Source organism: Mobula hypostoma, chromosome 9 (genome assembly GCF_963921235.1).
Source record: "Mobula hypostoma chromosome 9, sMobHyp1.1, whole genome shotgun sequence".
NCBI classification, from domain to species: Eukaryota; Metazoa; Chordata; class Chondrichthyes; order Myliobatiformes; family Myliobatidae; genus Mobula; species Mobula hypostoma.
The window spans coordinates 112,349,101-112,362,907 of NC_086105.1; the positions used below are offsets into that span (position 1 = coordinate 112,349,101).

The window sequence follows — 13,807 nt, forward strand, 5'->3', positions numbered from 1 at the left end:
AAAGAAGACTAATTCCATCATGCCCCTCCCCTGACAAAATGCTCATCTTAACAAACACCGTATTTCAGCAGAGAGATCAGCACAAGAACACATGACAATGCCCAGAGTCCATGTACCAAATGTCAGCTTGAATATAGCCTCCAAGCAGGGGCCATGAAGATGTTCGTCATCACACAGGCTGTGACGCCTACTGGACTGACCACTCTTGAAGCTATTCTAAAACCGTTAACAACCCAGCCCAAGAACATCAGTTTTAAACGCTATTGCCACAAGAATGTCAATGCCAAAGCTGTCCAGGGCATTACAAAGGCGGCTCTTCTTAGACTGTGCCTCACAGACTACCTGTCAATGCAAACTTATAGGAGTTACAAAGTGAATAGGGGCGGGGGGGAAACTCAGGCACACTCAGGTTGGAGGAACAACACCTTATATTCCGTCTGGGTAGCTTCCGACCTGATGGCATGAACTTTGACTTCTCTAACTTCCGCTAATACCCCACCTCCCCCTCGTACCCCATCCGTTATTTATTTATATATATATATACACACATTCTTTCTCTCTCTCTCTCTCTCTCCTTTTTCTCCCTCTGTCCCTCTGAATATACCCCTTGCCCATCCTCTGGGTTCCCCCCCTCCCCTTTTTCTTTCTCCCTGGGCCTCCTGTCCCATAATCCTCTCATACCCCTTTTGCCAATCAACTGTCCAGCTCTTGGCTCCATCCCTCCCCCTCCTGTCTTCTCCTATCATTTTGGATCTCCCCCTCCCCCTCCCACTTTCAAATCTCTTACTAGCTCTTTCTTCAGTTAGTCCTGACGAAGGGTCTTGGCCTGAAACGTCGAATGTACCTCTTCCTAGAGATGCTGCCTGGCCTGCTGCGTTCACCAGCAACTTTGATGTGTGTTGATGAACCAGTACTGGTTTCATGGGAATGACCATGAGGGCAAAGACCTAATTAGTCATAAAGATAAAATGTTCCTGGTTTAGAAGTTGACAACTTCCCGCAAAGGAAAACGAACACTCTACAGGCAGCTGTGACTGAAAGAACAGGTGGTGGATGGAGGAAGCAGTAAGGACTCAGCAACTCACTCACAGCATTCAATTGGATTTGTTTTTCAGTGACGCCAAAGACAATCATGGCTCAAACACCCTAGGCCCACCCTGCTGAGAACCAAGAACAAGGATGAACTTATCAGATACAGAAAGGCAATCAACACCTGCAGAAAGGAAACTTCAGGGATCTGCTCAATCGTAATTCTGACATTGATGTGAAAAGCATTGACCCTGTCTAATGACAGCCAATTCAGTTCAGCCTTGCTGCTGCTGCAGACCAACAAGTACTTTAACGGGCATAATCCTTGCCTAGAGAGCAGATGGTATCCTTTCTAAAGTCCTTGAACTCATCAATGGAGGTTTCTACCCTTAAATCTACAAATTTATCATCTTTATCTGGGAAGAGACATACTAGGGAACATAAGACCATAAGATATAGGAGCAAAATTAGGGCTTTTGTGGCCCATCAAATCTGCTCCGCCATTTCATCATGGCTGATACATTTTTTCTCTCAGCCCCAAACACCTGCCCTCTCCCCTCCCCCGTATCCCTTCATGCCCTGACCAAACAAGAATCTATCAACTTCTGCCTTAAATATACATAAAGGCGTGGACACCACGACTGCCTGTAGCAAAGAATTCCACAGATTCACCACTCTCCTTCTAAAGAAATTTCTCCTCATCTCCATTCTAAAAGGACATCTCTCTATTCTGAGGTTGTGTCCTCTGATCTTAGATTCTCCCACCACAGGAAACATCTTCCACAACCACTCCAACAAAGCCTTTCACCATTCTATAGGTTTCAATGAGGTCACCCCACAATCTTCTAAATTCCAGTGAATACAGGATCAGAGCTATCAAATGCTCTTCATATGACAAGCCATTTAATCGTGGAATCATTTTTGTGAACTTCCTTTTTCTCCCGTTTCAGCACATCCTTTCTAGGATAAGAGGCTCAAAACTGCACACAGTACTCCAAGTGAGGCCTCACCAGTGCTTCATAAAGTCTCAACATTACATCCTTGCTTTTATATTCTAGTCCTCTTGAAATGAATGCTATATCACATTTGCCTTCCTCACCGCAGACTCAACCTGCAAATTAACCTTTAGGGAACCCTGCACAAGGACTCCCAAGTACCTTTGCACCTCCATTTTTTGTATTTTCTCTCCATTTAGAAAATAGTTGACGCTTTCATTTCTTAGATCAAAGTGCATGACCCTACACTTCCCGGCACAGTATTCCATCTGCCACTTCTTTACCCATTCTCTTAATCTGTCTCAGTCCTTCTGTAATCCCCCTATTTCCTCAATACTACCTCTCAGTCCTTCTATCTTCATACCATCTGCAAACTTTGCAACAAAGCCATCATCCAAATTATTGCCATATAATGCTTAAAGTATCAGTCCCAACACAGACCCCTGTGATACATCACTAGACACGGGCAGCTAACCAGACTTTTTATTCCCACATTTTGCCTCCTGACAATCAGCCACTGCTTTGTCCAGCTTGAATCTTTCCTGTAATACCACGGGCTCGTTGCTTGTTCAGCAGCCTCATGTGTGGCATCTTGTGGAAGGCCTTCTGAAAGTCCAAGGACACAACATCAACCGATTCTCCTTTGTCTATCCTGCTTGTTATTTCTTCAAAGAATTCCAACAAATTTGTCAGGCAAGATTTTCCCTTAAGGAAACCATGCTGACGACAGCCTATTCTATCGTGTGCCTCCAAGTACCCTGAAATCACATCCTTAACAATCTATTCGAACATCTTCCCAAACACTGAGGTCAGACCAACTGGCCCACAATTTCCTTTCTTCTGCCTCTTTCCCTTCTTGAAGAGTGACGTGACATTTGCAATCTTCTAGTCTTCCATTACCATTCCAGAATCTAGTGATTCTTGAAAGATCATTATTAATGCCTCCACAATCACTTATCTTCAGCACTATCACTCCAGTTCCCATCCCCCAGCCAAATTAGTTTAAACCCAGCCTGCTCACAGGATATTGGACCCCTTTGGATTCAGGTGTAGCCTGTCCCTTTTGTACTGGCTACACCTTCCCCGGAAGAGATCCCAATGATCCATAAATCTGAACCCCTGCCTGCTGCACCAGCTCCTCAGCCACACATTCACTTGCCAAAATATCCTATTCTTACTCTCACTGGCACGTAGCACTGGCAGCAATCTAGAGATTACTACCCTGGAAGTTCTATTTCTCAGCTTTCTACCTACAGTAGCTTCCTAAAATCTCTCTTCAGAATCCCCTCACATTGTATACCTATGTCATTGGTGCCAATATGTACTAAGATTTCTGGCTACTTACCCTTGCCCTTGAGAATGCCATGGACATGGTCCAAGCCATCCATGATCCTGGCACCAGAGAGGCACATACCATCTTGATGTCTCTATCATGCCTACAGAACCTCATCTCTGTACCTCTGTCTAAGGAATCTCCTATCATCACTGAAGTGCTCTTCACCTCTCTATTCTTCTGAGCCACAGAACTAGACTCAGTTTCAGAGACCTGGTCACTGTGGCTCCCCCCCGCCCCCCCTCCCCCCGCCAGAAGGTCGCCCCTCTCAATAGTATCTAAAGTTATTACTGAGGAGGATGCCCGCAGGTGTACTCTGCACTGGTTGTGCATTTCTCCTTTTTCTCCTGAGAGTCACCCAGTTGCCTGTCTCCTGTAGGCTAGGGGTAACTACCTCCCCGTAGCTCCTGTCTGTCACCTCCTCATTCTCCCGTATGAGTTGAAGGTCATCGAGCTGCAACTCCAGTTCCTTAATACGTTGTCTCATGAGCAGCAGCTCGGTGCACCTGGTGCAGATGTGTTTATCTTCCCACATCCCACACACAGTACAAAACACTGCCCCTGGCCATTCTCAGAATACGAGGCACTAATAGATGAGGAAAGAATAAGAACAGAGAGAGAGTAATTTACAAGACAGTCTACCTCACCCAAGCCTGATCTCTCCTAAACCCGATGAATCAAACCCACTCTAAAGACTAACACACTCACAAGAATGGCTGTTCCACTTGCATTTGAATTATTCTTACTGGCTCTTTCTAATGAATCCCTCTTGCTGATTGGTTGCTCCTCAACTCAGAAAAACTGCCTCGAAACTCTGCTTTTTAAATCTTGAACGCGGACCTGACTGAAAGGTAGCTCTTCTTATGCAATCAACAGGAATTCTGCAGATGCTGGAAATTCAAGCAACATACATCAAAGTTGCTGGTGAACGGACGAAGTCCTGACGAAGGGTCTCGGCCTGAAACGTCGACTGCGCCTCTTCCTATAGATGCTGCTTGGCCTGCTGCGTTCACCAGCAACTTTGATGTATGTTGCTCTTCTTATGCAATGCCGCTTGATGATTGGTTGCATCTCAAGTCAGAAAAATTACAGTGAAACTCTGCCTTCAAAGTCTTGATCACCGCCCTGATTAAAAAGTAGCTCTTTTCATGCACGCCTGGTGTGGATTGTCTAAATCAGAAAGGTGTTTGTTGGGACCATCTTCAAGACGGGAAACATACAGGTTGTGAGGAAACTCTCTGCTGTCTGCCATGGGGAAAGTTATCACAAAGTCTTCTCAAAGAACTGCTCCCTGCATCATAATCTGGATTTGTTCCAGTGAGGCACAGTGAACAAGCTCTTCAACCACAGCTGCAAGAATAATTCAGGAGCAACACATCAATCACTCTAGATGCCTTTCTTGATCTCATAAAGCCTTTGATTCTATCAGTTGAAAGGGAGTATGGTACTCCCACTTCAAACTTAGCTGCCTAAAAGATTCATCAACTCTTGATGTATAACACAGCCAATTTCAACAAGGAATAGTGTCAAGGAAGGCTGTATCATTTTCTCAGACTTCTCCCCTAAAATTTTGCTCTTCGCTTCCAACGGATCTCCCATGGAAATGAAGCTGCTCTTCAGAATTATTAGGAAATTGTTCAAGCTGTGGAGACTATGTTCCAGAGCCAAAATCAGTTGAGCCTTACTGTCTGAGATACCTTGGAGATACCGAGTTTCAAACCTCATGAACTTCGTCACTTAAGTAAATCAGAGGACAGATGTTACACTCAACATCCACATGCCAAAGATACCCTAACATCACACCCCTACTGTACAACACCCTCCTCACTGATAATAAAAGTGCATGTAAGGATCATGGAAAATGTAAACAACTTCTTATTCATCAGGCGACATTTCTTAGTAAAGGCAGATATCAATGAAATTCACATTGCCTTCAATTTCCAAGCTAAGTCTTTGTTGGATTAAGGAAAAGGAGTTTGAAATTCAAAAACCCAGGCCTAGTACAAAGTTCTACAGGGCACCAGTGATCTTTTGCTTTTCAGAACCAGACTATCCACAGAAGGCATCAGAATCACTGGAAACCCAATACAGTACCAAGCATATCTCTGCAAAATCTTCCAAATCTACAGGAAAGGTTTCAAATTAATGTTGGTGTCTTCCCCTGGACCAACATCTCCAATGTTGAGACCCTAATTATATTCATATGGTTCCACTGGAGTGACCTATTCATTAACATGCTCACCGCAGGACTCTCAGAGCAGGCACTCAATACTTATTCTGTCACAGGAATAAACTACCTGGTGGATAGCAGAAAAGATTCAACAATGTTTCAAAGTCTCCTTGAAAAGCACAACCTCACTGATTCTTGGGAATCCTAGGCCCATAGCTCTTCAAGTGGAGAAGGAGCATTCAGGAAGGTATTAAGAGCTTTGGGTTCATGCAGCTGGAGTACAGTGAAACCTAATGTAAATTGTCAAAAGAATGCATCACCTAACAAACTGAAGAACTTGCCAGCCCTGTCAGTCATCTACTCTCCCATCTGTGGAAGGGATTGTGGTTCTGACTGATCTCATTAGCAACATCAGTCCCCACAAAACTGGAGTAGCAGCAAATCATAAACATGAGAGATTCTGCAGATGCTGGAAGTCTACAGCAACTCATACAAAATGCTGGAGAATCTCATCAAGTCGGGCAGCATCTATGGAGAGGAATTTATTTTGTTTAATCCCCTTCAAAGACGCTGCCTAACTTGCCGAATTCTTCCAGCATTTTGTATTTCTTGGAGTAGAAGCAATTTATCCTTAATCTTGACTGCCTTCTAAGAAAATTTGTATAAAGGAAGATTCTACAAATAGTCAGGTAATAAAGATTAGTCTGCCTGTTTGAGTGATGTTGATAGAAAGATAAATGTTTCTCAGACTGCTGGGATAACTTTCCTGTTCTTCTTCAAAATAACGCCACGGAATATTTCACATCCACCCAACAGAGCAAATAAGTTACTGACAATGAAGTTTTTCATTTTCATCTGAAAGATAGCTTTGTCAGGAACAGTGCCTCTCAGTACATCACTGCAGTGTTAGCTTGTTCATATTTCAGTACTGGAGAGTTAACCCATAACGTTCTGATTCATATCAAACACCATGACCATAAGTGAGGCGCAGATACGACCTGAAGACACAGCTACTGCTATTGCTATTTTTTCTATGACACCTGCTTTTTCTAGTCATATGATGCTTGTTGGATTCAGCAGTAAGCAGCCCAGCTATACCTATACTGCCTTCAGGTAATTTACTCACCATGGTTACTATCACATGGATGTACCTGTAAATGCAATGGTGTTGTGGGGATATGGGGTGTGGTAATACTACAAAGTAAGCATAGTCTATCACAGGCGCTACCAGAGCTGCCTGCCACACCATCCCTGCTCCACCTCATTTTCCCCACATCCCGACAAACAATAGACATATCGAAACCAAACCTCTTGGGTAACTTTGTGGAAGTGGGCGGTAAGAAGACCGACAACAGTAAACTCAATAGTGTGACAAACTTTACATTTAATGTTCATCTGTAATAGAGGTATTCCAGCAGTCCCGACCTGCCTTTAATACACATAGATTTTAAGATGAATTATCCCAAAAGGAATAACAAGAGTAACCTCATGGAAAGATAATTAACATAAAGAGATAAGAGTGACAAATCATTAATTGATTGAATCTTCTAGCACAGTCCAAAAGCTGTCCAGAAAAATAGAATCGAGTACTAAGCAGCTTGATTGGATGTTATCAATAGAAAATCTAATGAGATTGCTATTCCATCATTCTGTCTGCCCAACCCATTTCAGGCTTGATACCAAATATAGTCCTACAGAAACAGAGCTCGGATAAAGTTATACCCAGATCATCAACCCAAGTGTTTGTTTTTTAAGATTTCTCACACCTCTTTATGTTACTGTAAGGTTCAAAATGGATCCTCATTGGTCTTTTTGTTTACTTGCTTTTAATCGTTGGTACGATTTGATCACAGCATCAAGGCCAAGGGCGAAGGACAAACCCGTGTTCAGCTCACTACTCCACAAGGTTTATTCACTTCAGCACTGACTGACTCTGCAGCTGTGGTCTGCAACTACATCGCCAGTCGCCTCCATGGCTGTGGCCTGCAGCTTCACCTGCCTCATCGCTGAACTGGCCCCTTGGCTGTGCACTCACTATCGGGGACTCTGCAGTTCATGTTCCGTGCGTTATTTGTTTACTTATTTATTGCCAGCACAAATTGTTCTTTTTTTTTTGCACAGTGGGTGTTTGACAGTCTTGGTTATGTAAGTCTTCTTAGTGGGTTCTATTGTGTTTCTTTGTTTTGTGGCTGCCTGCAAGAAGATGAATTTCAAGGTCTTATATAGTTATCCACAGTTTGGTAATAAATCTTCTTTGAACTTTGAATCTGATACACGCTACAGTGACATAACATTCCCATCAGAGGATCCCTTGCTATCTCTAACTGCACAGCAAACTTCAGCCTTGATTTCAAGAGTTCTCATTCAGCAGATACAGCAGGGGTTCTGTGTGCAGTTTATAACACAGCTACAGTAGAGACTACAAAAAAAAAAGGAAACATTATGAAGATTCCAAGATCTGATTGTGCAAGGCAATCACAGCAATGGTCAATCACTCATATTCATTGGTGACTGGAATCCTACAGAAATCTTCAATTGACTGGATTGAGACCTGATCGTGTAAAGTAATGCCATATTCTGAAAATGCAGTGAAATGTGAGGTTAGGGATCATGATTCAACGACAGCCTAGTACTTCTGAAACTTCATATGGTACAACTTACAATGGGCTTAGCTAGTACCAATGAACTTAACTCATACCAATATTTGGTGTATGTCACCAAAGATGAAGAAGTACAGTATTCTGCTTTTCATAAGTTCCTCTGGAAAAAAATACATCTAAATGTAGGGATCTCATTTATATTATCAATTGGAGACACAAGCGACTGCAGTGCAGAAGTTGCCATCTGGAGCAAAACATGCCAAACTGCTGAGGTAACTCAGTGGGCCGGTCAGCATCTGTGGAGGCAAAGGGAGGGTCATTGCTTCAGATCCAGGTCCCATGGGAGAGGGAATGAGCAGTGCCAGCTGCTAACCTTGGGGCCCTTCATAAGCAGGGGTCACTGGAATATGTAGTGGCATTGATAGTAACATTAATACTTAAGTTTATAGGTTTATAGTTTATAGACCTGGTGACCAAAGACACTCACAAATTTCTACAGATGTGCTATGCAGAACATTCTAACTGCCGCATCACCAGCTGGGATGGGGGTGGGGTGGGGAGGCTACTGAAGGATTGAAGTAAGCCACAGCGAGCTGTAAACATCAACATGGGCACTAGCCTCCGTAGTATCCAACGCATCTTCAATGAGCGATGCCTCAAAAAGGTGGCATCCATCATTAAGGGCCCCCATCACGCAGATCATGCCTTGTTCTCATTAGGAAGGAAGTACACAAGCGTGAAGGAACATACTCAACAATTCAAGAACAGCTTCTTCCCCTCTGCCATCTGATTTCTGAATGGACTATATATAATTCAGTGCTTTTATGTTATTATGTAATGCATTGTACTCCTACCACAAAGACACCAAATTTCACGTATGCTGGTGAAATTAAACCTGATTCTTATTCTGACATTTGCCTTTATTGCACCCTAGAATTGGGACATCATGTTACAGTTGTACAAGATGCTGGCTGGGCCACACTGTGTGCTGTTCTGGTCACCATATTACAGGAAAGATGTGATTAAGCTAACGAGGGTGCAGTAAAGATTCAATGTTGTCTGTACTGGGTTATAACGAGAGAAAGGATAGGCTGGGTCTATTTCCCCAAGAACACAGGAGAGGTGACATGATAGAAGCATATAAGATTATGAGAGGCATATGTAGAGTGGTTAGCCAGAGTCTGGTTCTCGTGGGTGGGAATGTCTAAAATCTGAGAGCACAGGTTCAACATGAGGGGGAGGAGGTTTAAAAGAAACCGGAGGTGTAAATTTTTTACAGGTATCTGCGATGAGCTGCTAAAGGAGGCACAGAAACAATATTTAAAAAGATATTTTGATAGGTACTTGAATGAGAAAGGAATGGACTACTATGAAATTAATGCCGGCAAGTGGGATCAGTATATTGTACATGATAGTTGGCATAGACCTAGTGAGCCCGGGGGCCCGTTTCTAAGCCGTACATCTCTATCATACTAAATGACATGTAGAAGAAGTAATTATAAAAAATGCTGCTAACCTTGTGAATCGTATTTTTATACAACAGGTGGAGCGGCATCTGCAAAACCTCTGCAAATGAATGGGAGAGTGAGTAGCAGCGAGGAGCGCGCCCTCGCCTCGCTGAAGGCGGTGCTGACGCCTGACGTCAGACGCCGTATAAATGCAGCCGCGGCAGCCAGGGCTTCAGCTTTGCTGGAGGAGGTTGAGTTCTCACGCGGTGGGGTCTGCAGGCAAACAAAGGGACTCGAGAAGCAAACTGTGCAACAGTCGCCGCACAAACATCTCAAGGGGGGAAAGAAACGGTTCCTAAATAGCAAACCTGCAGCCATGCCAGCCAATGATAACAGCAACCGCCTGCAGATCCAATTTGGACTCATCAACTGCAGCAAGAAGTACCTGACGGCAGAAGCCTTTGGCTTCAAGATCAATGCATCGGCCACCACCATGAAGAAGAAGCAGATCTGGACTCTGGAGCAGAATGGCGAGGATTCCAGCGTGGTTTTCTTCAAGAGCCACCTAGGCAGGTACCTGGCTGCCGATAAGGATGGGAACGTGTCGTGTGACAGTGAGCAGCCATCCGCCGACTGCCGCTTTCTCATCGTCGCCCACGATGACGGCCGCTGGTCCCTGCAGTCCGAGCCGCACAAGCGGTATTTCGGCGGCACAGAGGACCGTATCATCTGTTTCGCGCAGACCATCTCAGTGGCGGAGAAATGGAGCGTCCACATTGCCATGCACCCCCAAGCCAACATTTTCAGCGTGACCAGGAAGAGGTACGCGCACCTCAGCGACAAGGACGAGATTGCCATTGACCGTGACTGCCCCTGGGGTCTGGACTCCCTCATCACCTTGGTCTTTCAGGACCAGAAGTACAGCGTGCAGACTAGCGATAATCGTCTGCTCCGCAACGATGGCCAGTTGGTGGAGAGGCCGGAGCCCGCCACCGGCTACACCCTGGAGTTCAGGTCAGGCAAGGTGGCCTTTCGGGACTGCGAGGGCAAGTACCTGGCGCCTTCGGGCCCCACTGGCACCATGAAGTCTAGTAAAAGCACCAAGGTGGGCAAGGATGAGCTCTTTGTCCTGGAACAGAGCTACCCCCAGGTCGTCCTGAAGGCTGCTAATGGCAGAAATGTCTCCATTCGGCAAGGTAAGCGTTAATGCCAACAAAAAACTCGATTTTTTTTGTATATTTCCAACAGTCCTTTCTGCTCTAGTGTGAAATAGTCAATAAAATGTACTACTTTCAAAGCGACGGTGCTCATTGATATGAAGCATTCTCGATAACTGCCTTACCAGAAATGTCTGTTACTGAATTGCTCACAAGGGAGAATTCCACCAATATGGCTTCTGTTTTTTTTTCATTCCTATGCAGATTTTTTTTGAATGGATTGACCCCAGTTAAATACCGCGAATATCCTTCAGTCCTTCCTCCATCTCCCCCAGTAACGGCATCTAATTACTTTGGGCAGTAGTATAAGGCAATGGGGAGGTTAATTACCTCAACCAGACCTCATTCCGCAATCTTTGGTTTGCAAAAGCTTTCATGTGAAACGGGATCCTATTGTATGGAGCGTGGGCTAAAACTTGTAGGAGTGCGGCAGACATGCACGCAACAGTTTTCCAGAATAATTTCTGTGCGAGGATGGGATCAAACGAATGGTGTTCTGGCCATTTGTTTGCGGTAACGTTCTCTTGCAGCTGTTCACAATTGCTTTGCTCCTTCATTACAGCAAAAGCATAATCGTCCCATTGTGCAGAGAACAATCCAACATTTCCTTACCATTCCCTACCGACTGGTGCCCCACTCCCCCTCCCCCAATCTCAGGGTAGACGTGGAATAAAGAACGTTTTCAAATGGAAACCATTGAGGCATATCAATGGTCGCAAGACTGCAGAATTATTTTATGAAAATATTCTCTTCGTACGCAAGGGAAATCTTCAGTTGGTGCTGAAGAGCAGACCGTTAACTGTATTTTAACCTGTACAGAAAATGAGTTAAAATCTCCGTGGGTGCTGTCTTTATAACCAGCTGCATACTGAAATCCCTCTCTGTAATCACCTTTATTTTAAAGAGGCGTTAAATAACAAATTTGGCAACCCACGCAACAAAGGAAGTGTGGTTGAATCCAGCGAGACCGTTGAGAAACTCGACAAAATGTGGTTCACGCTGGATACGAGTCGTTGCAGATTTAGCGTCTGAGATGTAGCTGACCACTCCCACCTTGTCTGCCCTTTTAATGAAATTGGTTGCATTATAATATAAAATGTGCATTTACAAATTCTTTTTAACCGTAAAAAAAATCGAAGCGATCTCACTCGACGATAGCGAACAAAACCAGATGTGTTATTTGAGCTCTTAAAGTAAGGAATTTTGCTGCCAGTTTTGGGTCTGCCGACAGAAATAAACGCCTCTTAAAGAAAGACTACTAGTGAGCAACATTTCATTGCTGCGTCCAGGTTGCTTTTTTGCAAAAATAACTATCCTTATGCATATTTCATTACAATTTAATTAATGTTCACTGACCACAGACTGCTCTTCGTTTCTCTTTATGGACCTGTAATCTGATTTTTCGCCTCATTTTAAATATAGATTTCGTTGTATTTAACTTAATTTTTCTATCATCAAATTCAGTTTTCAAAGAGTAAACTTGTTCAGGAGAAAATAATCGCGTGAAAATAAATTTTAAAAAGGCAGACGTTGGAACTATGGCATTAAAAACAATGTTTGAACCAAAAGGCATTGTTGGAGTCACATAGTATCAGTTCCGTTTTCTTTCCAATTGCAGCCTGAATTGCTACCTGTCCCAGCCTTATTTTTACTTCGGATTGCCAACATCTGCAGTTCTTTTTCCCAGTTTGCAGTGATTTCATGAAGTAGACAGTACTGAATGAAAACCTAAAATCAGATTTCAGATGGATCCAAACTTACTGATTTTTTTTAAGAAAAAATACTTGGGCATCTTGAGATTTAATGAAGATCCATTCTTTGGTTTTTAGCTGAGTGCATCTTTACCAACCTATTAAGATAATGCACTTAAGCTAAATTGGATGTCCAGCAACAGGAAACCAAATGATTGGTTAAAGGTACATTTTGATTGAAGACAACAGATGTTTTGAATGAATTCCAGAGCTTGGGTCCAATGTAACTGAAGTTGAAAATTCTGGATTTGAAGGCTGCAAGAGTTGTTTTAGAAAAAGAAAGAATTTTAAGAATGCAAACAGGACTGGACCACATGTCTACTCATTGTGGTCACTTTATGAAGTATACCTGTACACCCCGTTAATGGAAAATCTAATCAGTCAATCATATGGCAGCAACTCAGTCTATAAAAGCATGCAGACATGGTCAAGAGGTTCATTTGTTGTTAGCATCAAATATGAATGGGGAAGGTGATGGACAGGCAAAAAGATAAGTCCTGCTGAAGAGTCTCCACCTGAAATGTTGACTGTATTCTTTTCCATAGATGCTGTCTGACCTTCTGAGTTCCTCCAGCATTTATGTGTTGCTTGGATCTCCAGCATCTGCAGATTTTCTCTTGTTTGAGAATGAGGAAGAAATGTGATCTAAATGACCTTGGTTGATTGTTGGAGTGGTTTGAGTATCTCAGAAACTGCTGATCTCCTGGTATTTTTATGCACAACAGTCTCTAGAGTTTAGGGAATGGTAGAAAAAAAAACACAAATCATCCAGTGAGCAGTAGTTCTGTAGGTGAAAATGCCTTGTTTATGAGAGAGGTTAAAAAAAAATGACCAGCACGTCAGATTTGAAGTGGTTGGGCTGCAGATGATCACAAACCTATTTCATTCTGTCTTAATGCAACTCCAGAGCCCTGCAGCATAGAAGGTTTCAAAGAATTGTGAACCAGTGAACCAGCAGATGAAGGAAACGCACCTGTCCTGGATCAGGCAACATAGAGATAACAAGTACTTCAGTGAGATCACATCATCTAAACTTGAAAAATGCTGTTTCGGCTCAGTTAGCTTAAGCATGGAAAATTACTATCCCAGGAATCAATTTGGTAAATATTTGCTTGTACTCCAAGTATATTCTTAGATACAGAGGCCAGACTTGTACACAAGATGCAGTCCCATTAGGTACTAAATAATTGAAGCTTGTTGTCCCTGTGGTATTGGGATCTTTGTAGTAAAGGTAGTATTTTTACAAAAGGCCATTCCATTACCA

General features: G+C 43.3%; 1 protein-coding gene across 1 annotated transcript in view; it reads left to right on the forward strand.

Annotated features, from left to right (window-relative positions):
* The window catches only part of LOC134351963 (fascin-like), a 71,882-nt gene that overhangs the window by 32,657 nt on the left and 25,418 nt on the right, over positions 1 to 13,807 (forward strand). Inside the window, exon 2 of the mRNA XM_063058932.1 lies at positions 9,671 to 10,771. Within this exon, the coding sequence (XP_062915002.1) occupies positions 9,671 to 10,771 (1,101 nt within the window). The remainder of the gene's footprint in view (positions 1 to 9,670; positions 10,772 to 13,807) is intronic.